The sequence below is a fragment of the Pongo abelii genome, chromosome 15 (assembly GCF_028885655.2).
Source record: "Pongo abelii isolate AG06213 chromosome 15, NHGRI_mPonAbe1-v2.0_pri, whole genome shotgun sequence".
Classification (NCBI taxonomy): Eukaryota; Metazoa; Chordata; class Mammalia; order Primates; family Hominidae; genus Pongo; species Pongo abelii.
In genome coordinates this window covers 106,807,122-106,832,270 of record NC_072000.2, presented here as the reverse complement: position 1 = coordinate 106,832,270, position 25,149 = coordinate 106,807,122, and the positions used below count along the sequence as shown (strand labels likewise).

Here is a 25,149-nt window from a genome sequence, read left to right as displayed (position 1 = left end):
AGCCTGACCAACATGGTGAAACTCCGTCTCTACAAAAATACACAAATTAGTCGGGCATGATGGCAGGTCCCTGTAATCCCAGCTACTTGCGAGGCTGAGGTGGCAGAATCGCTTGAACCCGGGAGGTGGAGGTTGTAACAAGCTGAGATCGCACCACTGCACTCCAGCCTGGGCGACAAGAGTGAGACTCTGTCTCAAAAAAAAAAAAAAAAAAAAAAAAAAAAATTGCTGAATTCCTATAGTGCTCTAGGAATGAAGGCTACAAATAAGAAAAAGAAAGGACTGTGCCACCAAGGAGTTCAGTTTGGTTGCAGACACATGACAAAACAAATAAAACCCAGCAGATCATCAAGCCACATGTGCAGTGGAAAAGGCACGGGCGTCGAAGCAGAAGCGCAGTTTGAAAGCAAGCTCTGTGAGGTGCAAGCCTGCACCCCTGGACTAGTTCCTGGATCTCTCGGCACTCCACTTTCTTCATCTTCACCATACTGCCAGCTAACCTTCTCCTCTGCCACTTCCTGTCACATGAGGTCATCTCACACAGGCCAGGTGGCTGGCAGAAAGTCCTCCATCCATTGAAATCACTGACTTCTCCACAGTTAGGATTCAGAAGTGCTTGGCATCACTCCTACTAACCTTTCAAGGAAGTACGAATAATAATAGCTTCTTTTCCAAGTAGAAGTAATACACAACAGTGGAATGAAAAAAGTGAATGTTCCAGTAGGCCAACTCCTTAGTCACAGAAGTGGAAGCTTATAAAACATAAGTCTATAAAAGTAAATGTTACAAATAACAATTGAGATTATAAAGGGATGATGATCAAGAATACAAGCTGACTAAAAATACAATTATAAATATAGTTTTTCCAAATATAAGAAGGTAAGAGCCAACAGTATTTCTGAAAATAATTTTACCTGGTCTAGATCCAGAGAAGAATAAACAATTTTGCCTTTGTCATCTCCAGAGAACAATTTCATTCCATTGGGGCTCCAAGCCAGAGCTGTAATGCTATTTTTGTGAATACCAGTGACATCAAATCTCCGAAGCTATGAACAAGAGATAAAAATATACACAAGAAAAAGAAAAGGATAAATGCTGTGAGCTGGGGCTACATGGAAAAGGTATACAATCACTCCTAGTTAGGGAAGAGCTGATTTTCCCAATCTCGTTTTCCAAGCAGAACCCTGCACAAAGTTCCATCTGTCTAGTCACCTTCAAAACCCACAGAGAGCATACCTTGAGAATATTAAGCAAAAATGAAATGACCCATATGTACTTTATGCCAAGTGTCCAACCCAGCACAAAAATGTTCTCCAATTATAAACAGCACAGTGTTAAACTTCTCTGAGCATTTTTTTTTTTTTTTTTTGAGACAGAGTCTCGCTCCATCAGGCTGGAGTGCAGTAGCGTGGTGCAATCTCAGCTCACTGCGACCTCTGCCTCCCGGGTTCAAGTGATTCTCCTGCCTCAGCCTCCCGAGTAGCCGGGACTACAGGCACGCACCACCACGCCCAACTAATTTTTGTATTTTTTTTTCTTTTTTTTTTTTAGATGGAGTCTCGCTCTGTCGCCCAGGCTGCAGTGCAGTGGCGTGATCTCCGCTCACTGCAAGCTCCGTCTCCCGGGTTCATGCCATTCTCCTGCCTCAGCCTCTCGAGTAGCTGGGACTACAGGCGCCCGCCACCACACCCGGCTAATTTTTTGTATTTTTTAGTAGAGACGGAGTTTCACTGTGTTAGTCAGGATGGTCTCGATCTCCTGACCTCGTGATCCGCCTGCCTCGGCCTCCCAAAGTGCTGGGATTACAGGCATGAGCCACTGCGCCCGGCCAAATTTTGTATTTTTAGTAGAGACGGGGTTTCACCATGTTGGCCAGGATGGTCTTGATCTCTTGACCTTGTGATCAGCCCGCCTTGGCCTTCCAAAGTACTGGGATTACAGGCATGAGCCCGGGCAGAGAAAGTCGTGCCCGGCTTTCTCTGAGCATAAACTTTCTAAGCAGATGAGGATTTCTCATTTTAAAAATCCATGAGGAATTTGCCAAAAAGTTAACACGTGTTAAGATCATGAGTACTCACCTGTTTATTTCTCCCGGGCAATGAAGATACAAGTTGAAAAACTGCAACCCTGCCAGAGGCTGTGCCTGCTGCCACCAGGTCATCAAAGCAGCTCAGCAGCTTCACCACAGTGATAGATTCCGTTTTCCCCTGGGGAAACGTTGAAAACAAATGAATCTGTAACTATGCAGGCTTTGAAAATGTAAAACAAGGAGGACATTACTAAAGGAGTGAAAAACTTCATCAGGCTGCAGTCCATACATACTCTTGATTGAAAAAGTATACAAGTCAGAAATTACATCTGTTGAAAAAACAAAAACAAAAACAGGGCTGGGCGTGGTGGATCACACCTGTAATCCCAGCACTTTGGGAGGCCAAGGCAAGCAGATCACCTGAGGTCAGGAGTTCGAGACCAGCCTGGCCAACACGGCGAAACCCTGTCTCTACTAAAAACACAAAAATTAGCTGGGCGTGGTGGCAGGTGCCTGTAATTCCAGCTATTTGGGAGGCTGAGGCAGGAAGAATCACTTGAACCCAGGAGGCGGAGGTTGCAGTGAGCCGAGATTGTGCCATTGCATCCAGCCTGAGCGACAGAGCAAGACTGTCTCAAAAAACAAGAAACAACAACAAAAACAAAAAACAAATATACCTAGGCAGGAGGGCAGTGGTGCAATCATAGGTCACTGGAGCTTCAACCTCCCAGGCTCAAGCGATCCTCCCACCTCAGCCTCCCAAGTAGCTGGGACTACAGACGTGTGCCCCACACCCAGCTAATTTTAAATTTTTTTTGTAGAGACAAGGTCTCACTATATTGCCCAGGCTGATCTCAATCTCCTGGGCACAAGGGATCTTCCTGACTGGGCCTCGCAAAGTGCTGGGAGTACAGACGTGAGCCACTGCACCCTGCCCTCATCCCCCAATTTTAATTTTTTTTTGAGATGGAATCTCACTCTATCACCAGGCTGGAGTGCAGTGGTGCCATCTTGGCTCACTGCAACCTCCACCTCCTGGGTTCAAGCGATTCTCCTGTCTCAGCCTACTGAATAGCTGGGAACACAGGCGCCTGCCACCACGCCCCGCTTTTTTTGTATTTTTAGTAGAGACGGGGTTTCACTGTGTTAGGCAGGATGGTCTCGATCTCCTGACCTCGTGACCTGCCCGCCTTGGCCTCCCAAAGTGCTGGGATTACAGGTGTGGGCCACCATGCCCAGCCCTCATCCCCCAATTTTTTAATGTTAAAATACACATAACATAAAATTACCAGTATCCCTTTTTAAAGCATACATTTCAGTGGTATTCAATACATTCATAATGCTCTGCAATCATCACCATTATCCATCTCCACGACTATTCAATCTTGTAAAAGTGAAACTCTATTAAACAATAATTCCCCATTCATCCCTCCCCCCAGCCCCTGGCAACTACCATTCTACTTTCTGTCTTTATGATTTTGACTACTCTTTTTTTTTTTTTTAATCTCCTCAGATTCCTTTTACCGTGATTTTGAATACTCTAAATACCTCATACAAATGGAACCATACAGTATGTGTCTTTTTTCTGACTGGCTTATCTCCTTAACACAGTATCTTCAAGGTTCATCCGTGTTATAGCACATACCAGAACTCCTTCCTTTTTAAGGCTTAAGTCATATTCTCTTGTATGTACATACTACATTTTGTTTATCCATTCACCCGTTGATGGACGCACATGGGTTGCCTCCCCATTTTAACTACTGTGAATAAGGCTCCTATGAATATGAGTGTACAAACATCTCTTTGAGATACTGCTTTCAATTATTTTGGGTACATACCCTACTCAGGACTGAATTTTGGTATCATATGGTAATTCTATTTTTAATTTTTTGAGCAACCACCATACTGTTTTCTAGTAGTGGCTGCGTCATCTCATTCCTATGAACAATGCACCAGGGTTCCGATTTCTCACATCCTTACCAACCCTTGTTATTTCTTTTTTTTTTTGACAGTAGCCATCCTAATGGGTGTGGGGTATAGTTTTGACGTGCATGCCCTAATAATTAGTGATGGTCATTTTTCATGTGCTTATTGGCCATTTGTTTACCTTCTCTGGGGAAACATCTACTCAATCCTTTGCCCATTTTTGAATTGGGTTTTTTCATTGTTGAGTTTTTTGCCTGTTTGTTTGTTTTTGAGATGGAGCCTCGCTCTATTGCCCAGGCTGGAGGGCAATGGTGCAACCTTGGCTCACTGCAACCTCCACCTCCCAGGTTCAAGCGATTCTCGTGCCTCAGCCTCCCAAGTAGCTGGGATTACAGGCGTGCGCCATCATGCCTGGCTAATTTTTGTATTTTTAGTAGAGACGGGGTTTCACCATGTTGCCCAGGCTGGTCTTGAACTCCTGACCTCAAGTGATCCGCCCGACTCGGCCTCCCAAAGTGCTGGGATTACAGGCATAAGCCACTATGCCTGGCCTCATTGTTGAGTTTTAAGAGTTCCCTATATATCCTGAATATTAATCCCTTAACAGATATGTGATTTCCAAATATTTTCTCCCATTCGGTGGGCTGCCTTTTTACTCTGTTGATAGTGTTTTTGATGTACAAAAATGTTTAAATTTTCACGAAGTACAATTTGTCTATTTTTCCATGTTGCTTATGCCTTTGATGTTATATCCAATGAATCACTGTCAAATCCAATGTTGTGAAGCTTTTGTTCTATGTTTTCTTCTAAAAGTTTCATAGTTTTAGTTCTTACATTTAGGTCTTTAACCCATTTTGAGTTTTTTTTTTTTTCTTTTTTTTAAGACAGGGTCCCCCTCTCTTGCCCAGGCTGGAGTACAGTGACACAATGTTGGCTCACTGCAACCTCCACCTCCCGGGTTCAAGTGATTCTCATGCCTCAGCCTCCAGAGTAGCTGGTGATGCAGAGTACAGTCATGCATCACCACACCTGGCTAATTTTTTATATTTTCAGTAGAGACAGAGTTTCCCCATGTTGGTCAGGCTAGTCTCAAACTCCTGGCCTCAAGTGATCTGCCTGCCTCAGCCTCCCAAGTGCCAGGATTACAGGTGTGAGCCACCAGGCCCCAGCCATTTTGAGTTAATTTTTGAATGTAGTATTAGGTAAGGGTCCAACTTCATTCTTTTGCATGTGAATATCCAGTTTCCCCTATACCACTTGTTGAAAAGACTGTCCTTTCCCTGTGGAACAATCTTCATGTCCTTATCAAAAATCACTTGACTGGGCCAGGTACAGTGGCTCACACCTGTAATCCCAGCACTTTGGGAGGCTGATGCAGGCGAATCACTTGAGGTCAGGAGTTCAAGACCAGCCTGGCTAACACGAAATCCTGTCTCTACTAAAAATACACAAATTAGCCAGGTGTGGTGCCACACGCCTGTAGTCCCAGCTACTCGGGAGGCTGAGGCAGGAGCATCACTTGAACCTAGGAGGCAGAGGTTGCAGTGAGCCGAGATCACGCCATTGCGCTGCAGCCTGGGCAACAGAGTGAGTCCGTTTCAAAAAAAAAAAAAAAAAAAAAATTTCATTTGACTATATAAGAGGGTTTATTTCTGGGCTATTGATTTCATCGGTCTCTATGTCTATTTTTATGTATCACACTGTTTTCGTCTTTTTCTTCTTATTTCTTCATACCACAGCCAAGTCCAATACACTGTTTTAATGACTGCATTTTTGCAGTTAAGTTTTAAGTTCAGGAAGTATGAGATCTCCAACTTTGTTCTTTTTCAGGTTTGTTGGGGCTTTTCAGGGTCTCCTGAGATCCTGTATGAATTTTAGAATAAATTTTTATATTCTAAAACTCCCAAGCCAAAAAACGGCCTTGGGAGTTTGATAGAAATTGTATTGAATTAACTTATAAATTACTTTGGGTGGTATGGACAGCTTAACAACATTAAGTCAGGCTAGTCGGGGTGGCTCATGCCTGTAATCTCACAATTTTGGGAGGCCAAGGCAGGAGGATCACTTGAGCCCAGGAGTTCAAGACCAGCCTGAGCAACATAGTGAGACCCCATCTCTACAAAAAATTAAAAAAAAAAAAAAAAAAGCCAGGCATAGTTGTGCATGCCTGTAGTCCTAGCTACTTGCGAGTCTGAGGTGGGAGGATCACTTGAGCCTAGGAGATTGAGGCTGCAGTGAGCTGTGATTGTGCCAACGCACTCCAGCTTAGGTGACAGAGCAAGACCCTGTCTCCAAAAAACAAACACACAATATTAAGTCTTCCAATTTCTCAACATATAATGTGTTTCTATTTACCTATGTCTTTATTTCAGCAATGTTTCATGTTTCATTGTACGAGTCTTTCACCTCCTTATTCTTTTTAATGCCATTTTAAGTGGAATTTTCCTCTTAATTTCTTTTTCATAGTATTCATTATTGGTGTTTAGAAATGCAACTGATTTTTGTGCATTGACTTCGTATGCTGCTACTATGCCAGTTTCATGTATTAGTTCAAACAATTTTTTGTGGAATCTTTAGGGTTTCTACATACAAGATCATGTCATCTGCAAACAGAGATACTTTTACTTCTTCCTTCCCAATTTTGATGCCTCTTAATTTCTTTTTCTTGGCTAATGACTCTGGCTAAAATTTCCAGCACTGTGTTGAACTGAAGTGACAAAAGCATGTATTTTGCCTTGTTTCTGATCTTAGAGGAAAAGCTTTCCATTTTTTACCATTAAGTATAATTGTTCACTGTTTTTCATATATGGTTTTTATTATGTTGGGGTAGTTTCCATTCCCAGTTTGTTGAGTGTTTTTACCATAAAAGGGTATTGAATTTTGTCAAATGCTTTTTATGCACCAGTGGAGTTGCTTATGTGGTTTTGTCCCTCATTTTGTTAAAACAGCGTATTAGGTAACTGACTTTCATATGTTGAACCATCCTTGCATTCCAGAAATATATCCCACTTTGGTCATGGTGTATAATCCTTTTAATATGCTGCTGAATTTGATTTGCTAGTATTTTCTTGAAGATTTTTGCATCAGTGTTCATGAGGGATACTGATGTGTACTTTTCTTGTGGTATCTTTTCTAGTTTTGGTATCAGTATAATTCTGGCCTCATAGAGTGAATTCAGAAGTATTCCCTCCTCTTCAACTGTTTGGAAAAATTTGAGAAGAAGTGGTGTTAGTTCTTCTTTAAATGCTTGGTAAAATTCACTGGTGAAGCCTTCGTGTCTGGGGCTTTTCTTTACAAGGAGATATTTGATTATTGATTCTATCCTCTTACTAGTTACAGATCTACTCGGGTATTCTATTTTTTCATGGTTTAGTCTCAGTAGGTTTTGTGTTTCTAGGGGTTTGTCCATTTCATCTAGGTTATCCAATTTGTTGGTATTCAACAGATCACCATCTTGTCATAATCCTTTTTGTTTCTGTTGAATCAATAGTAAGGGTCTTCTTTGTTTCTGGTTTTAATCATTTGTGTCTTCTCTCATTTCTTCTTGATCCATCTGGCTAAAGGTTTGTCAGTTTTGTTGATCTTTACAATAATTCAACTTTTGGTTTCACTGATTTTCTCTATTGTTTTCTAGTCTATTTCCTTTACCTCTATTCTAATCTTATTATTTCCTTCCTTCTGCTAGTTTTGAGTTTAGTTTTTCTTCCTTTTCTAGTTCCTTAAATGGTAAAGTTTAGGTTGTTGATTTGAGATTTTTCTTATCTTTTAATGTATATATTTAAAGCTATAAATTTCCCCTTTAGCACTGTTTTCACTGTCCCATAAATTTTGGTATGTGTGTTTTCGTTGTCATTCATCTTTAAGTATTTTAAAATTTCTCTTGTAATTTCTTTATTTACCCTTTGGTTGACTAACAGTATACGGTTAATTTGCACAAATTTGTGGATTCTCCAATTTTCCTTCTGTTACTGATTTCTAACTTTATCCTGTTGTGGTTGCAATAAGAACATACTTTGTATATCTTTTAAAATCTATTGACACTAATTTGTGGCTTAACATATGGTCTATCCTGGAAAACATCCCATCTACATTTGAGAAAATGTATGCTATTGTTACTGGGTAGAGTGTTCTATAAATGTTTGTTAAATCTAGTTGGTTTATCATGTAAAGTTTCTTTATTTTTCTATCCATTATTGATAGTGGGATATTAAAGTTTCCAACTTTTATTGTAGAACTGTCTATTTCTTCCTGCAATTCTGCAACTCTTTTTGTCTGATAGTAGAATATCCACCCCAATCTCTTTTCATTACTGTTTGCATGGAGTATCTTTTTCTATCCTTTCACAACATTTGGATCTAAAGTGAGTCTCTCTTTTTTTTTTTTTTTGAGATGGAGTCTCGCTCTGTTGCCCAGGCTGGAGTACAGTGGTGTGATCTCGGCTCACTGCAAGCTCCGCCTCCTGGGTTCATGCCATTTTCCTGCCTCAGCCTCCTCAGTAGCTGGGACTACAGGCACCCACCACCAAGCGTGGCTAATTTTTTTGTATTTTTTAATAGAGAAAGGGTTCCACTTTTCAGTAGAGACAGGGTTCCACTGTGTTAACCAGGATGGTCTCGATCTCCTGACCTTGTCATCCACTGGCCTCGGCCTCCCAAACTGCTGGGATTACAGGCTTGAGCCACTGCACCTGGCCGTGAGTCTCTTATATATAGCATACAGTAGGATTGGGTTTTTTTGTTTTTTTGTTTTTTGAGATGGAGTTTTGCTCTTGTTGCCCAGGCTGGAGTGCAATGGTGCAATCTGAGCTCACTACAACCTCCATCTCCCAGGTTCAAGCAATTCTCCTGCCTCAGCCTCCTGGGTAGCTGGGATTACAGGCACGCACCACCACACCCAGCTAATGTTTGTATTTTTAGTAGAGTCGGGGTTTCACCACGTTACCCAGGCTGGTCTCGAACTCCTGACCTCAGGTGATCCACCCGCCTCGGCCTCCCAAAGTGCTGGGATTACAGGTGTGAGCCACTGTGCCCAGCCCGGATTGGTTTTAAAATCCATTTTGACAATCTTTGTCTTTTGATTGGAGAGTTTAATCCATTTACATTTAAGGTAATTAACCAATAAAGAGGGACTTATTTCTATCATTTTGTTCCTTTTTTTTTTTTTTTTTTTGAGACGAGTCTTACTCTGTTGCCCAGGCTGGAGTGCAATGGTGTGACCTTGGCTCGCTGCAACCTCTGTCTCCTGGGTTCAACCAATTCTCTGCTTCAGCCTCCTGGGGGGCTGGGATTATAGGTGCCCGCCACCATGCCTGGCTAATTTTTCTGTTTTTTTTTTAGCAGAGACGGGGTTACACCATCTTGGCCAGGCTGGTCTTGAACTCCTGACCTCGTGATCCACCCGCCTCGGCCTCCCAAAGTGCTGGGGTTATAGGCATGAGCCACCGCACCTGGCCTGTCATTTTGTTTAGTATATGCCTTACGGTTTTTGTCCCTAGTTTCCTGCATTACTGTCTACTCCTGTGTTTAGTCGATTTTTGGGGGTACATTAAAATATTTAAATTCCTTTCTCATGTCCTTTTGTGTATATTCTACAGTGATTTTCTCTGTCATTGCCATGGGGATTACATTTAACATCCTAAAGTTATAACACTAATTTAAATTTCTATCAGCTTAATTTCAATAACACAGAAAAACTCTGCTCTATTATAGCTGGGTCCTCAACCTTTTTGCTTACTGATACCACAGAATTATACCTTTACAAATTGTGTGCCCCAAACCATAAACTAAATAATTATTTTAAACATTTTAGAAATTCTTTTACCAAAAAAATTATTTTAAATTATGTAGAAAACAAAATGTGGGCTGGGCATGGTGGCTCATGCCTATAATCCCAGCACTTTGGGAGGCCAAGGCGGGCGGATCAACTGAGGTTGGAGTTCGACACCAGCCCGGCCAACATGGAGAAACCCCGTCTCTACTAAAATTACAAAAATTAGCTAGGTGTGGTGGCACACACCTGTAATCCCAGCTACTTGGGAGGCTGAGGCACAAGAATCACTTAAACCTGGGAGGCAGATGTTGCAGTGAGCCCGTATCGCACCACTGTACTCCAGCCTGGGTGACAGAGCAAGACTCCATCTAAAAACAAAAAAAAAACAAAAGAAAAGAAAATGTGGATTTACAAACCAACATTACAATAATACTAGCTTTTAGACTGATTTTAAAAAAACATTTTAGTCTCTTAAATCACGTAGAAAACAAAAATGCAATTATAAACCACTGTTACAGTAATATTAGCTTTTATAATTGCACACATCCTTCACTTTTGAGATCTTTATTTCTTTTTCTTTGTTTTTTTTTGAGACGGAGTCTTGGTCTGTCGCCAGGCTGGAGTGCAGTGGTCAGATCTCAGTTCACTGCAACCTCAACCTCCCGTTTTCAAGTGATTCTCCTGCCTCAGCCTCCTTGAGTAGCTGGGACTACAGGCACAAGCCACCACACTTAGGTAATTTTTGTATTTTTAGTAGAGATGGGGTTTCACCATGTTGGCCAAGATGGGCTCGATCTCTTGACCTCATGATCCACCCACCTCGGCCTCCCAAAGTGATGGGATTATAGGCGTCAGCCACCGCGCCCGGCCGAGATCTTCATTTCTTTATATGGCTTTGAGTAACTGTTTAATATCCTTTAATTTCCCCCTGCAGGACTCACTTGAGTATTTCTTGAGGGGCAGGTCTTGTGGCTAATGAACTCCCTCCATTTTTGTTCACCTGGGAATATCTTAATTTCTTTCTCACTTCTGAAGGACAGTTTTGCTGGATATCAGATGCTTAGGTGACAGGTTTTTTTTTTTTTTTTTAACACTCTGAATATATCAGCCCACCGTATTCTTGCCTCCAAACTTTGTTTTTTTGTTTTGTTTTGTTTTTTGAGACAGATTCTCACTCTGTCATCCAGGCTGGAGTGCAGTGGCCAGATCTCAGCTCACTGCAACCTCTGCCTCCCAGGTTCAAGCGATTCTTGTGCCTCAGGCACCCAGATGGCTGGGATTACAGGCACATACGCCACCATGCCCGGTTAATTTTTGTATTTTTAGAGACAGAGTTTCGCCATGTTGGCCAGGCTGGTCTCAAACTCCTGGCCTCAAGAGATCCACTTGCCTCAGCCTCCCAAAGTGCTGGGATTATGGATGTGAGCCACTGCACCTGGCCCCTCCAAAGTTTTTGATGATAAATCTGCTTATAATCTTATTGGGGGTCCCTTGTATATGAGGAGGCATTTCTCTCTTCTCTGAAGTTTGTTTTTTTAGTCAGCTTCCTCAGGTTGAATCCTTTTTTGAGACAGGGTCTCATTCTGTAGGCCAGGCTGGAGTGCAGTGCCTCAATCGTAGCTCACTGCAGCCTCAACCTTCCAGGCTCAAGCAATTTTCCCACCTTAGCCTCCCGAGGACCTGAGTCTACAGGCAAATGCCACCTCGCCCGGCTAATTTTTTTGATTTTTAGTAGAGATGAGGTCTTACTATATTGCCCAGGCTGAGCTTGAACTCAAGTGATCCTCCTGCCTTGTCCTCCCAAAGTGCTGGGATTACAGGTGTGAGCCACTGAACCCAGCCCAAAGGTTCTTTGGTTTTCACTTTTGGGAGTTTGATTGTAATCTGTTTTGGTGCGGGTGTCCTTGAGTTCATCTTACTTGGAGGTCGTTTAACTTCCTAGATGTTTATATCTATGTCTCTCATCAAATCTGGGAAGCTTCCAGATACCATTTCTTCAAATAATCTCTCTCCCCCTTTCGTTTCTTTCTATAACTCCCAGAAAACATGTTAGTCTATTTGATGATGACCCTTAGGCTCTGTTCATGTTTCTTCAAACATTTTTCTGTTTGTCAGACTTGATAATTTTAATATCTTATCTTTAAATTCACTGATTCTTTCATCTGCCTGCTCAAATCTGCCTTTGAATCCCTCCAGTGAATTTCTCATTTCAGTTATTGTATTTTTCAGTTCCAGAATTATTTTCAGGGTTTCTATCTCTTTATTTATATTTACATTTTATTCGTACACTGTTTTCCTTTTTCTTTTCTTTTTTTTTCTTTTTTTTTTTTTTTTTTTGAGACAGAATCTGTCTCTGTTGCCCAGGCTGGAGCGCAGTGGCACGATCTTGGCTCAGTGCAACCTCCATCTCCCGGGTACAAGTGATTCTCCTGCCTCAGCCTCCTGAGTAGCTGGGACTACAGACTTGTGCCACCACGCCCAGCTAATTTTTGTCTTTTTTACTAGTGATGACCCGGGTTTCAACATGTTGGCCAGGCTGGTCTTGAACTCCTGGACTCAACTGATCTGCCTCTCAAAATGCTGGGATTACAGGTGTAAGCCACCACACCCAGCCTTCATACACTGTTTTACCTTTTTCCACATCTTATTTATTTATTTATTTAGAGAAGGAGTCTCACTCTGTTACCCAGGCTGGAGTGCAATGGCACAATCTCGGCTCACTGCAACCTCTGCCTCCCAGGTTCAAGCGATTCTCCTGCCTCAGCCTCCCAAGTAGCTGGGATTACCAGTGCGCACCACCACACCCAGCTAGTTTTTGTATTTTTAGTAGATACAGGGTTTCACCATCTTGGCCAGGCTGGTCTCAAACTCCTGACCTCAAGTGATCCACCTGCCTTGGCCTCCCCAGGTGCTGGGTTTACAGGCATGAGCTACTGCGCCCAGAGCCACATCTTCTTCAGTTGTTTGCATATCTTTAAGACAGTTGTTTTAAAATCTTTTTCTAGTAGGTCTACTATGTGGTCTCACAGTTTCAGTTGGTTTTTTTTCCCCTTGGAAGAACATACTTTCCTGTTTCTTTGTGTGCCTTGTGATTTGTTTTGTTGAAAACTGAACATTTGAATCTAATACTGTGGTAATTCAGAAAATCAGATCCTCCCCTTTCCAAGTTTACTGGGTTTTGTTATTCTATGTGTAGATGTGTGTGTGATTCTTTTTGATTACTGTAGGCCGCCTGTGCCAAAGATCAGTCTTGGGTATAAACTTAGGGTCTTCTCAGATCTTTTCTGTGCCTATACCTTTCCTAGGCATGCACAGTCGCTTCTTCATTCTCCCCCTTATATGCAGTTGCTTTTCAATGTCATATTCTCTAACATGTGGCTCCCAAACGGGAAAAAATAAAAGTGAAGCAAGGGAGCAGGACCATTAGCTCTTTAAATCCCCTGGAAGTCTTGTTAATTGGAGGGAGAAGAACTTGCAATAATGAGGAGGTGTAACGACAACGGCCACCCATCTCTTTGTCTGCACCTCTACGATTAGAAGTAGCAATCAGTAGTCAGAGCACAGACCCCAAATATTTAGAGGACAAGATGCTTTTTGCCTATTCTGGCTCCCACAAGCTGTGTGCAAGCTCTAGGAACATCCGCATAGCTGCCTTCCACAGAACTGGGGTTGGGGAGCGCATAGCTGCTACTGTGCTAAGAGTTGAAACTGACCAAAATTAACCACAATTTGCCATCCAAGCAAGAATTTGTAAGCCTCAATAGACTTCAGAGTTCCAAAATAGTTAGATCAGACAGATCCTGCCAGGACAATTGATGTCTAGGTGTGGAGACAGATTACTGGTGCTTCCTCTTCCACCATTTTCCCCAAATACTCTCCTTCCTTTCTAGGTTTTGAATCTTTGAATGAAAACACAAAAACAAAAACAAAAAAACCCCACCTCATTTCTAATGAAGAAAATGCTGATCAATCAAGTATGAATATACTGAGCTCTTTTTAAAAGATGGGCCGGGTGCAGTGGCTCATGCCTGTAATCCCAGCATTTTGGGAGGCCAAGGTGGGCAGACCACCTGAGGTCAGGAGTTCAAGACCAGCCTGGCCAACATGGCGAAACTCCGTCTCTACTAAAAATACAAAAATTAGCCTGGCGTGGTGGTGTGTGCCTGTAATCCCAGCTGTTCGGGAGGCTGAGGCAGGAGAGTAGCTTGAACCCAGGAGGCAGAGGTTGCAATGAGCTGAGATCACGCCACTGCACTCCAGCCTGGGCAACAGAGCAAGACTCCATCTCAAAAAAAAAAAAAAAAAAAAGAGTACTAAAGAACTTCAACAAGAGAGGTATTTCCCCCAACACCTGCTCAAAAACCAGGAATCTGGAGTCACAAGAGCTTCCCCAGATCCGAGTTTTACTTTACCTGATCGACAGGGACAATTCATGAAGTGAACACTTGTTATCCATAATCTACCTGCCCCACAGGTTTTGCTGAGAGGGTTATAAGATGATGCATCTACATATGACTTATAAACTAATTCCTACCATGTTTTGGTTTTCAGATCAATAATCCTATTAAAGTTTAATATGTTGGTTTATTTTATTTTATTTTAGTTTAGTTTTTTTGAGACAGAGTCTCGCTCTGTCGCCCAGGCCGGAGTGCAACGGTGCAATCTCGGCTCACTGCAACCTCTGCCTCCCGGGTTCAAGCAATTCTCCTGCCTCAGCCTCCTGAGTAGATGGGATTACAGGCAGACGCCACCATGCCCAGCTAATTTTTGTATTTTTAGTAGAGACGGGGTTTCACCATGTTGGTCAGGCTGGTCTCAAACTCCTGACCTTGTGATCCGCCTGCCTCAACCTTCCAAAGTGTTGGGATTACAGGCGTGAGCCACTGTGCCTGGCCCAACATGTTGGTTTATTAAAAAGCACATGTATAAGCATTGCTCACAGATGTTCAGGCTTCTGGTCTATCTGAGTGGTCTTTTTTATTTTGAAAGTATTCATTCAGAAAAATTACACAACTGTTTTGACCTTGCTAAGATACATGGCGACATCTTCAGTAAACCATTTTAATCTTCAATAGAGTAATTTATATCGTAATCAACCTGCCAAATATGCAAGAAACAAATATACCTCCTTGCTCTGGGTAGCAAGTGAGCTGCTATAACAATACAAAATAAAGTAGGTCACAGTCCCAGCCCTCTTAAAGCTTAGCTGTTGCACATGAAAAGCCACCTACGGTGAGTGGAGGTGGTAATGAAGGAGCTCACTTTCATCTGGTACTTTAAAGCTTTCAGGGTATTTTCATGGACTATAAATATATCTAGTGTCAGATCGTGATCTAGGTTAAGAGATTTCGATCTTAAGCTACAGTAAGGAAAAGGGGGATCCCTTGAAGATTTCTGATTTTGCCAGTGTATCAGTCAGGCATTTCTGACAAACACGATTAGGAGCAGGACGGAGGAAGGAGGGAGTGGGGCAAGTCAGGAAGCCGCTGGGAGTGTTTCACAACAGCTCAGGCTAAGGTAAGTAAGGGCCCAGTCTAGAAAAGGGGTAAACAGAACAGGCATGAGGGCAGTGAAATCTTGATGAAGACAGACTCCATCAAGACCTTGTGAGAAGGATGACAGCAACAAAGAAAACAGGACAGCAGCTTGTCTCTGTTTTCCTGTGCCAGGTAATGTGTTAAGCACTTTAAATGTATAACTGGATCCTCAAACAACTTTCTATAAGGGAAGGTGCTGTGGTTAGCCACACTTTACAAATACGGGACTGAGCTCCAGACAGATTCAGTAATTTGTTTTTTGATTTGTTTTGAGACAGGGTCTCGCTCTGTCACCCAGGCTGAGTGCAGTGGCCCGATCACGACTCACTGCAACCTTGGCCTCTCAGGCTCAAGTGATCCTCCCACCTCAGCCCCCACAAATAGCTGGGAATACAAGTGTGTGCCACCACATCCAGCTAATTTTTTATTTTTTGTAGAGACAGGATCTTGCTATGTTGCCCAGGCTGGTCTCAAACTCCTGGACTCCAGTGATCCTGCCTCAGCCTCCCAAAGTGCTGGGATTACAGGTGTGAGCCACCATGCCTGGTAGTAATTTGTCTAAGGTTACAAAGCTAGTGAAAATCAAGAGTCAGGATTCACACACAAATGTGACACTCTCCAGAGGCCCTGTTCTGCCTCTGTGCTCAATACTTTCTCCGTGAATTAACACAAAGGACTTTGTGATAGAGGATTTGGTAGGTTTGTGGAAAGGAAGGAGAATGAGGGAACCTTTACGATCTGGAGTTGGGTAACATGAGATGGATGATACCATTAACAGAATTCACTGGCATTGCTTTGAAGGGAAAATGTGATGTAATGTTTTAAAATGCAGAGTCTTGACATGGTGGCAAGAAGTTGAAAACAAAATATTTTCCTTAGAAATTTATCATTATAAAAATGAACTCATCAGGAATTAAAATGATTTACTAGAGATTTTGCCATGTCGTAGCACAAGTTCAAAATGGCTGTGAAATTTTTCTGAATGAATGGTTCCAAAATAAAAATGATCATGACCAGACGCGGTGGCTCATGCCTATAATCCCAGCACTTTGGGAGGCCGAGGCGGGTGGATCATTTGAAGTCAGGAGTTCGATACCAGCCTGGCCCACATGGAGAAACCCCATCTCTACTAAAAGTACAAAAATTAGCCAGGTGGTAGTGGTGCACACCTGTAATCTCAGCTACTTGGGAGGCTGAGGCAGGAGAATCGCTTGAGCCTGGGAGGCGGAGGTTGCAGTGAGCCAAGATCGTGCCACTGCACTCCAGTCTGGGCAACAGAGTGAGATTCCGTCTCAAAAATAAATAAATAAATAAATGATCATGTAGAGGGGGCTGGAAGCCTCAATACTGGTGTGCAGTGCTTGTATGTGTGCTTTGTAATGTACCAACGTCCTTTGTACTGTAACCAATGAGCTTGAGTTAATGTTATTTAATATGATTATTAATAAATGTCACAGTTGTTGATGTAAGAATCAAAACATCCCAGACATCAGATTATTAACACTTAACTACAGCTCATATAGAAATAGAATATGAGGCTTCAATTTTGCACAATACAATAGCCTAGCTATCCCAAAACACTCCTCTCCAAACACCTGGCAATGCTGAGTGAAATATATAATAAAGCCTTTCAAATGCACAGCTGAATTTTCAAGAAAGTATGGAAAATCCACAGGACCCCAAAACCAAAAAGAATGCCCCCAAACTAAAACAGAAGCCAGCCCTGAAGCTACAGGCTACCCTGTAACTATCTGGCACACCTCTGGAGCCTTGGTTTTCAGAGCTGAGTAGATGGTGGGGAGCTGGAGCTGATATTCTCTGCCAAGCCAGAATCCCAAGGACCTAACCCTAAGTGAAAGAGTAAGCTAGGGAAAAATCGATTTGCTGGCAAATGGAGCTGGCAAGGAAATCTGTCTTATCTCAAGCATTGATTGGAATGAATAAAAAAGAATCTTTCCTATGAATCTGTCATCATAAGCCTGCCCCATTCAGCATCAAAGTTTGAATTTATTCTCTTTACAAGCAAAGCTCTACGCAGACGGTTAATCTGAAGTGCTTCTATGTTGGTAGCACTCCAAGGTGCCTGGCATTGGTAAACATAAACCCCATCTGTAGAGCAGTCCCAATCCAGGTCCCCCAGGGTTCTCATACGTTAGGATCAGCCACATTGCTCATAATTAGAAATTACCATAGGGAACTAGGCCCATGAATGAGTCGAGTAAAACAAGCCATAACAGCACTGAACAACCCCGAGTATTTCATTTAGATTGAAGAACACAGAACATAAAAGAAAAATGATTAAAATGTTTTAAAAATAAAACAGGAAACTGAAATGTAAGCAAAGAACAACTACTATTGGAAACAGAATGAAAAAATCCAAGAGAATTGAAAATGTCACTGGGTGGAATGAATAGCAAATTAGTCACAGCTGGAAAAAAAAGTATTGAACTAGATAACAGATCTGAGGAAATTACCCTACCATGCAACAAAGAGATGAAAAGATTAAAAACATGAAAGAGAAGTTTAGAGACACAGAAGAGAGAACATAAAGGTCCAAGCTACACATAATTGGGTTCTCAGCCGGGCGCGGTGGCTCACGCCTGTAATCCCAGCACTTTGGGAGGCTGAGGCGGGTGAATCACCTGAGGTCAGGAGTTCGTGACCAGCCTGGCCAACACAGTGAAACCCCATCTCTACTAAAAATACAAAAAAATTAGCTGGGTGTGGTGGCGAGCGACTGTAATCCCTGCTACTTGGGCGGCTGAGGCAGGAGAACACAGGAGGCAGAGGTTGCAGTGAGCCAAGATCACACCATTACACTCCAGCCTGGGCAACAAGAGTGAAACTCTGTCTAAAACAAAACGAAACAAAAAACAAACAAACAAAAAAAAGGGGTTTCAGTAGGAAATGAAAAGAGAGGATAACGAAAAGTGGTATCTTCAGAGATAAAGGCTAAACATTTTCCAAAATTCACCAAAGACATATCCTCAGAAGCTCAACTTTTTCATAAGACAAGGGTGCTGCCTTCAGGAGGCCTCACAATCTAGGAAAAGGAGCAAGATTTATCAACAATACAAGAGCAAAGCACTATTGGCACCGACACCCATGTATAGTGGGTAATGGGGAGGATGTGATCAACTCTGCCAGGTGCAGAGAGGGGAGAACAGGAAAGGTGCTTAGGATGCCAGCTGGTTAAATATGAAGGACCTCATTTTATGGTATCCTCCTTGCCTTCATTTTTAAAATAATGATTATATATCCATGACTATATATAACATGTACAGCTTAAATTAGAGTTATTAAAAAGTGAGCACCCATGGAATCCCCATCTAGCTTGGGAAAGAGACCATTAACAGCACCTTTGAAGCTCTTGTGTGCCTCTCCCTGACTACATACCCCACCCCACCAAAACCACTCTCATAACATTGAGATGAAATTTTCTCTTGCTTTGATTCATAGCTTTACCACATGCACGTGTATCTTTAAAAACCATAGTTTTAGGCCTGGCACAGTGGCTCATGTCTGTAATCCCAGCACTTTGGGAGGCCGAGGTGGGCAGATCACTTGAGGTCAGGAGTTCAAGACCAGCCTAGCCAACATGGTGAAACTCCCGTCTCTATTAAAAATACAAAAAATTGGCCGGGCGTGGTAGTGCACACCTGTAATCCCAGCTATTTGGGAGGCTGAGGCAGGAGAATCTCTTGAACCCAGAGGCAAAGGTTGCAGTGAGCTGAGATCATGCCACTGCACTCCAGCCTGGGCAACAGGGTGAGAATCTGTCTCAAAAAACAAAAAACAAATCCATAGTTTTACCTAACATGCAGATTCACAATGGTGAATTAGCTACATGTAGGGTCTGGCCCTCTACCTTCCTGACTCAGATACTCAATCTTTTTAGCGTCCTGCTGTTGATCAGCCCAGGGAGGTTGTCTCATGATCATATAATATACAAGAAATTGAAGTTTAAGCTGGAAAGCCAATTTATTATTTTACATTGAAGTAATGGTCATACAAATCAGATGCTAAGATACGTACAATATATATATATATTCTTCCCCTGATATACGTGGGCAGCAACTTTTAGTCCAAAAGTTGCTTGGCAAGCACGGTGCAATTTCTGATCAAACAACTGTAAGTGTTAGATCTCAGGAAGGGTCCCACAGCATGAGTCATTTCAGATACAAATATCTGCCCAGAGCCAGCCACATCAGCGGGATCACAGCTCTCAAAAGCTATCTCTCCCACTAAACAGGCAATTTGGCCCAATTTCTGGTTTTCCTAACTAACACAGTGTAGAGTCCACTTTCTTCCTTCTGCCACACACATTCTCTTCTTTTTTTGATCTCGGGACAATTCAGTCTTATTCTAGCCAGGGAGCCATTCTGTCTCTTTAAGACAACTTTGCCCATTTCTGATCTCATCTATTGTGTTTAACTCTCCTTTTCCTTCATTTCCAACTTCCCAGGAGGCATTTATTGCTACCCTCATTGTAGCAACATAACTTCCTCAAACAGAAATCCACCAATCAAAAAGTTTAAGGAAAAAAAAAAAAGGCTTTTGATTTGAAAGGTGTCAGGAATGGTTTTCTGGACAAACATCTCACCATTACAATGGCATTCAGCTAACCTTCTTAGCCTCCTTGGCAGGCAGTTTTCCTTTCATACACAAGACAAAACTACATTGGGAAAAAGTGTTCTTTGTGAGCAGGTTCATGGGAACTGAAGTCTGACAAAGCTTTCTTTATGAGCTGCTTTTAGTAGGTCAAAGCTTAACCTTCAGTAGAAATCACTAGCATACCAAAGAATTGATCTGAAATATTTTGAAATACTTAAGACCAAATATGAATTCATTCAATTATTAAGAATGGTTTCACTATTTTCCTCCTTTTACTAACAAAGAACAACTGTTTAATGTTTGAATACTAATACAACTTTTTAATGATCTGGAAGTTAAACAAAGATATCTGCTCTTCTGGAATAATTTTCTTAACTCCATAGGACAAAACGAAGTAGGGAATATCCACTGGAGTTGAAGGAAGAAGCCTAAAGCCAGGGACTCTATCATTAGAGAAGATCTGAATGAGAAAGAGACAAGGCAAATTCCCGGTAGAGGAAACAATTACACTGCCAGCAGAATCTCAGCAGTCAAGAGACAGTGGCATTAACACTTTAAAGTGCTCAAAATAACCACCATATGAAGTGAGGTAGGGATCCAGTTTCATTTTTCTCCCCATTCATATCCAACTGTCCCACACCATTTACTGAAAAAGACTTTGTCGTATCACCTTTGCAATTACTCAAGTATCCATATACATGTTGGTCTTCTGACTTCTCTAATCTGTTCCAGTGATCTATGTATCTTTTCTTGTGCTAATACCACACTCCCTCAATTACTAAAGCTTTATGTCTTGTTACCTAATAGCAACTTCTCCCATTTGCTTCCTCTTTTCCACTAGTGTGACTATTCCACCCACTACAATTTCATATGCATTTTTAAATCAGCTTATCATTATTTATTTATTTATTTATTAAGACAGAGACTTGCTTTGTCACCCAGGCTGGAGTATAGTGCCATAATCTCGGCTCACTGCAACCTCTGCCTCCCAGGTTCAAATGATTCTCCTGCCTCAGCCTCCCAAGTAGCTGGGATTACAGGTGTGTGCCACCACACCCGGCTAATTTTTGTATTTTTATTATTTATTTATTTATTTATTTATTTATTTATATTTTTTTGAGATGGAATTTCACTCTTGTTGCCCAGGCTGGAGTGCAGTGGCACAATCTTGGCTCACTGCAACCTCCACCTCCCAGGTTCAAGCAATTCTCCTGCCTCAGCCTCCTGAGTAGCTGAGACTACAGGCATGTGCCACCACACCCAGCTAATTTTCTTTTTTTTTTTTTTTGTGAGACGGAGTCTTGCTCTGTCGCCCAGGCTGGAGTGCAGTGGCGCAATCTTGGCTTACTGCAAGCTCCGCCTCCTGGATTCACACCATTCTCCTGCCTCAGCCTCCCGAGTAGCTGGGACTACAGGCGCCCACCATCTCACCTGGCTAATTTTTTGTATTTTTAGTAGAGACAGGGTTTCACCATGTTAGCCTGATGGCCTCGATCTCCAGACCTTGTGATCCGCCTGCCCTGGCCTCCCAAAGTGCTGAGATTACAGGTGTGAGCCACCGCGCCCGGCGTTTTTTTTGTATTTTTAGTAGAGATGGGGTTTCACCGTGTTAGCCAGGATGGTCTCGATCTCCTGACCTCGTAATCCTCCCGCCTCGGCCTTCCAAAGTGTTGTGTTTACAGGCGTGAGCCACCGCGCCCAGCCAATTTTTGTATTTTTAGTAGAGATGGGGTTTCACCATACTGGTCAGGCTGGTCTCAAACTCCTGACCTTAAGTGATCCACCCACCTTGGCCTCCCAAAGTGCTGGGATTACAGGCGTGAGCCATCACACCTGGCCAGCTTGTTTTTTTAAATTAACATTAAAAAAAACCTATTGGAATTCAGTTGAACTCAGGTAAATTTAGGGAGAATGGACATCTAATAAAATGTATTTTTTTTCCCCTAAGAGTCACTGTTAAAAACATTTGAAAGCAAATTTTCCAGCAACCAATGAATGGAAGCAATCCATGCTAAGAAGGACACCAGTGAAGCCCTGTATGGTAATGTTATCAACAAACCAGAATACAGACATCACAGGCTCCTCATCCCTGGACCTAAAAGTTACTTCCCTAGGGAAAGACAATGGAAGGCACTGGGCAAATGCACCTTGGCTGCTATGGTGAGACAAAAACTGTCCTTTCTGCATCTCTTTAAAATATGTCTATAAAGTATAAGCCAATGAAATACTTGTAACATTCTGAAGCATGACTTTTCTGAATGCGAAATATCCAAGACATGTTTCAGGCTCAGGGCCTTTCCCTTCCGTCTTCTTGGAATACAGACATGTCAGCGTGGCGGGTTGGTCATGCTCTTTATGTCTTTGTTCAACTGTCACCTTCTCAGTCAGACCTTCCCTGGAATGCTATTTAAAACTGCAACCACCCAGCCAGGTGTGGTGGCTCACGCCTGTAATCCCAGCACTTTGGGAGGCTGAGGCGAGCGGATTACGAGGTCAGGAGATCGAGACCATCCTGGCTTACATGGTGAAACCCTGTCTCTACTAAAAATACAAAAAATTAGCCAGGTGTGGTGGCGGGCACCTGTGGTCCCAGCTACTCGGGAGGCTGAGGGAGGAGAATGGCATGAACCTGGGAGGCGGAGCTTACAGCGAGCCGAGATAGCGCCACTGCACTCCAGCCTGGGGGACAGAGCAAGACTCCGTCTCAAAAAAAAAAAAAAAAAAAAAAAAGACAGCTCCGAAGGCAAATCGATGAAATCTCATTAGCCTGTTGAATGCTAAGGAAAAGGGATCATATGTTTAACTTCAAAACAGAACATTAGAAACTCAGGTCAAGTAGTCTTTTTGGTCTATGCTTACACATGTCAGACCTATATATTTAACACATTTCTAACATTTTTGTACTTGTTATTAGCTCCTTGCAACATTTTCTCAGTGCTTTTGGCACTAGGTAGGAAGAATCTGTGTTTCCATCTGCCCTCTCCCACTAACTTGTGTAGAAAAAAATGGTTTCCAAAGCACTATTCTTGAAAACACATGCAAGGCTATATTTACCACAGAAAAGGTCTGCTTTCCTCTTTAGGAAACATAACTTCATTTAAAAACATAATCTTTCAATCATGCCATACATGAATTTATTTGAGCATAAACTTTTTATTTATCTTCCCATAAAATCTTAGATTTTCCCTAAACTAGTTAATGCATCTTTAACTTTCAACTTGGACATTCCAAAGAGCCCATGCATCTGTATTCCATATCCTTGAAATCCACAGACTGCATGGAGGGGCTGCCTCCTCTCACAAGAAGCACAATGGTTAGGCAATCAGAGATATGTGCCTTGAAGCAGGAATCTTAGAATTTCTTTATCTATAAAAAGTGGGGATTGTACCAAATGATTCTAAGACCCAGCCAGCTCTCATGATGAAAATGACAACAACAACAACAACATAAATATTTAATTCATCTCTGGGGTTAAACCACTAATAACTGGCAGCCAAAGCTGAAAACAAATCTTTGTGTTGTTGTGTTTATGTGTGTAATATGTACCAAAAATTTCTAGTAATTCCTCAGTAAAGTTAAAAAAATACATAATTCCCTTTCACTCTTCCTCCCTCAGCCCATCCCATTCTTAATCCCTACCTAGAGTTAAGTAATCATTGTGAAAATTTCTTCAGACCTTTTCCTATGTGTTTACATATAGGTATACAGCTTTGTTTCCAAGCTCTAAATCTTCTAACTCTAAATTCTACATTCTTGCCAAAAAAATTTTTTTATTTTATTTTTGAGACAGAGTCTTGCTCTGTCACCCAGGCTGGAGTGCAGTGGTGCAATCTCTACTCACTGCAACCTCCGCCTCCTGGGTTCAAGCGATTCTCCAGCCTCAGTCTCCTGAGTAGCTGGGATTACAGGTGCCCGCCACCAGCCCGGGTAATTTTTATATTTTTAGTAGAGATGGGATTTTGCCATGTTGCTCAGGCTGGTCTCAAACTCCTGAGCTCAAAATGATCTGCCTGCCTCAGCCTACCAAAGTGTTGGGATTATAGGCGTGAGCCACCGTGCCTGGACAAGAAATTTTATTTTATACCTCCCTTGTGATTCTCCACAATTATAAGTTTGATATCCTATATACAACGGGTGCTCAAAAAAATGCTGTTGATACTCAGGGCTACCAAGTATGGATTTTGGCCCCAGCAAAATACATTTTTTTCCAAATGTTAATATTTTAGATTTAAAAAGTTTTTGTAGGTACACAGTTGGCATATGCATGTATGGGTGAAACACATTTAAAGGATAACTAGCTAAAATTATTTTTTTTTTTTTTGAGGCAGGGTCTCACTTTGTTGCCTAGGTTAGGGTGCAGTGGCTCAATCTCAGCTCACTACGACCTCGACCTCCTGGGCTCAAATGATCCTCCCACCTGAGCCTCCTGAGTAGCTGGGACTACAGGTACACGCCATCACACCTGAATAAGGTTTGTATTCTTTCGTAGAGATGGGGGTCTTGCTGTATTGCCAAGGCTAGTCTCGAACTCCTGAGCTCAAGCTATCTGTCCACCTCAGCCTCCCAAAGTGCTGGGATTACAGGTGTATACCACCATGCCCGGACTAGCTAAAATCTTTAAGTGGGATTCTCCCAGAGTCCCCTTCTATGTTGCTGGATCCAGTAATTTGTACCAGCCTCCCTCAATCTCTGGTAGAGCCTGTGGATGCTGTTCTCTCAAACTCTGGTAGAGTCTGTGGATGCTGTTCTACCATGTCACATTCCTTCAAAGCTCACGTGACTTATCATATCTGCTATGGTTTAGATGTGGTTTGTCTTTGCCAAAATTTATGTTGAAGTTTGATCCCCAAAGTGGCAGTGCTGGGAGGTGGGGCCTAGTGGGAGGTGTTTGGGCCATGGGGGTAGATCCCTCACGAATAGATTAATGACCTCCTTGTGGGTGAATGAGTGCTCACTCTCCAAGGACTGGATTAGTTTCCAAGACAGCAGGTTGTTAAAAAGAGTCTGGCTTCCTTGCACAAAGATGGCACACAAATTTGTGAAGCACTCCATACTAAAAGAAAAACAGCCGGGTGCCGTGGCTCATGCCTGTAATCCCAGCACTTTGAGAGGCTGAGGCAGGCGGATCACCTGAGGTCAGGAGTTTGAGACCAGCCTGGCCAACATGGTGAAACCCTGTCTCTACTAAAAATACAAAAATCAGCCAGATGTGGTGGCGCACACCTGTAGTCCTGGCTACTCGGAAGGCTGAGGCAGGAGAATTGCTGGAAACTA

At 42.4% G+C, this 25,149-nt stretch overlaps 1 protein-coding gene across 2 annotated transcripts in view; it reads right to left on the bottom strand.

The window, feature by feature from the left end:
* The window catches only part of TECPR2 (tectonin beta-propeller repeat containing 2), a 148,172-nt gene that overhangs the window by 101,182 nt on the left and 21,841 nt on the right, over nucleotides 1–25,149 (bottom strand). For both annotated transcript variants that reach the window (XR_008513231.2, XM_024231463.3), the window contains exons 3-4: nucleotides 2,079–2,207; nucleotides 915–1,046 (exon numbers count right to left, since the gene is read on the bottom strand). Coding sequence is in view for 1 of the 2 variants with exons in the window: in XM_024231463.3 (XP_024087231.2) it covers nucleotides 915–1,046; nucleotides 2,079–2,207 (261 nt within the window). In the remaining variant the exon portion in view is untranslated. The remainder of the gene's footprint in view (nucleotides 1–914; nucleotides 1,047–2,078; nucleotides 2,208–25,149) is intronic.